Genomic DNA, 1,012 nt, shown 5'->3' with positions numbered 1-1,012 from the left:
GCAACACATTCACAAGTCAAAATGGCACCCTTCCACTTCACTAGATGATGGAAGACAGTCTAAGGTGAAAGGAATGCCTGTTGTATGTTTATGCTACCGCAGTCTGCAGAGGGGAAAGACATCTGAGGTCATATTTCTTACCAACCTGTGGGAAAGCAGCGCATCCTCCTCCCCTCCTTCTTGGCGGGTCGGCGCGGAATTGCGGATCGGTGGAAGAGAAGTATTTTGGTAGATCAGTGGGACAGCGGAAACTGCTACCCAAGACCTATTCATCAGTCACCAGAAAGGAGACACCATCTTCTTCCACACCACACCTGACTCATTCCAACTTGGCAGCTTACACCGAAAATGCATGAGAGAGGCTGGTGGAATGCCCCATGACAAGCCCTTCTCCTATGGGAGACCCAGAAATGACAATTGCATTTTTTTACCCTTACTTAACATATAAGTAGATCTGTGCATTTCCACAATCTTCTCCTCCTCCCAACCATTTACAAATTAGGTAGTAGAGAAGTGACGAAGCGGATATCCAGGCCCGTGTCCAACCACATTAGCAAAGGGGTGGAAATGGGAATGAGGGGAATTTCCATCATTTTGGGAAAAATCCCAAATTCTGCCCACCAATTTTGATCGTTAATTGTGACTGAAACGTAGTGATAAGCTTGTTCTAATAAAGTACCTAAATCTGATTTCAGCGCAGTCAAAGAGTGACAAATTTAGAGGAGATGCAGAGTGCACTATCGTGAAGGCATAGGACAAGGCACAAAACACCCAAAAGGAATGCGGAATTCAGTGAGGAGTGGTGAGGACCTTCACTCTTCCTCTTCCTTCCTCCTGACAGGTGTGCCCTCTTTTCAAGCCAGCACACGAAAGGCTGCAATGATGTACGCCGCCTTTGAAGGTGGTGTTCGGCAATGCCCACCCCTTCTCTACAAAATATCGCCTAATTCGTTTCGACCAAAAAACGAAAATATACACTATTGAGGTGCCTCTAACCTCAGATAATGTTGGG

At 46.2% G+C, this 1,012-nt stretch overlaps 1 protein-coding gene across 1 annotated transcript in view; it reads right to left on the bottom strand. All coding sequences in view use genetic code 11, as the record gives it.

The window, feature by feature from the left end:
* Positions 1 to 273, bottom strand: part of EGR_10177 (hypothetical protein) — a gene marked incomplete at both ends in the record, with an annotated part of 1,861 nt that extends 1,588 nt beyond the window's left edge. Inside the window, one exon of the mRNA XM_024499426.1 lies at positions 142 to 273. Coding sequence (XP_024346165.1) covers positions 142 to 273 — 132 coding nt within the window. The remainder of the gene's footprint in view (positions 1 to 141) is intronic.
* Between the last annotated feature and the right edge of the window lie 739 nt (positions 274 to 1,012).

The sequence above is a fragment of the Echinococcus granulosus genome (genome assembly GCF_000524195.1).
Source record: "Echinococcus granulosus chromosome Unknown EG_S00196, whole genome shotgun sequence".
In the NCBI taxonomy this organism is placed as follows: Eukaryota; Metazoa; Platyhelminthes; class Cestoda; order Cyclophyllidea; family Taeniidae; genus Echinococcus; species Echinococcus granulosus.
Note: the sequence above shows the minus strand (reverse complement) of the source record. Positions and strands in the feature narration are given on the sequence as shown.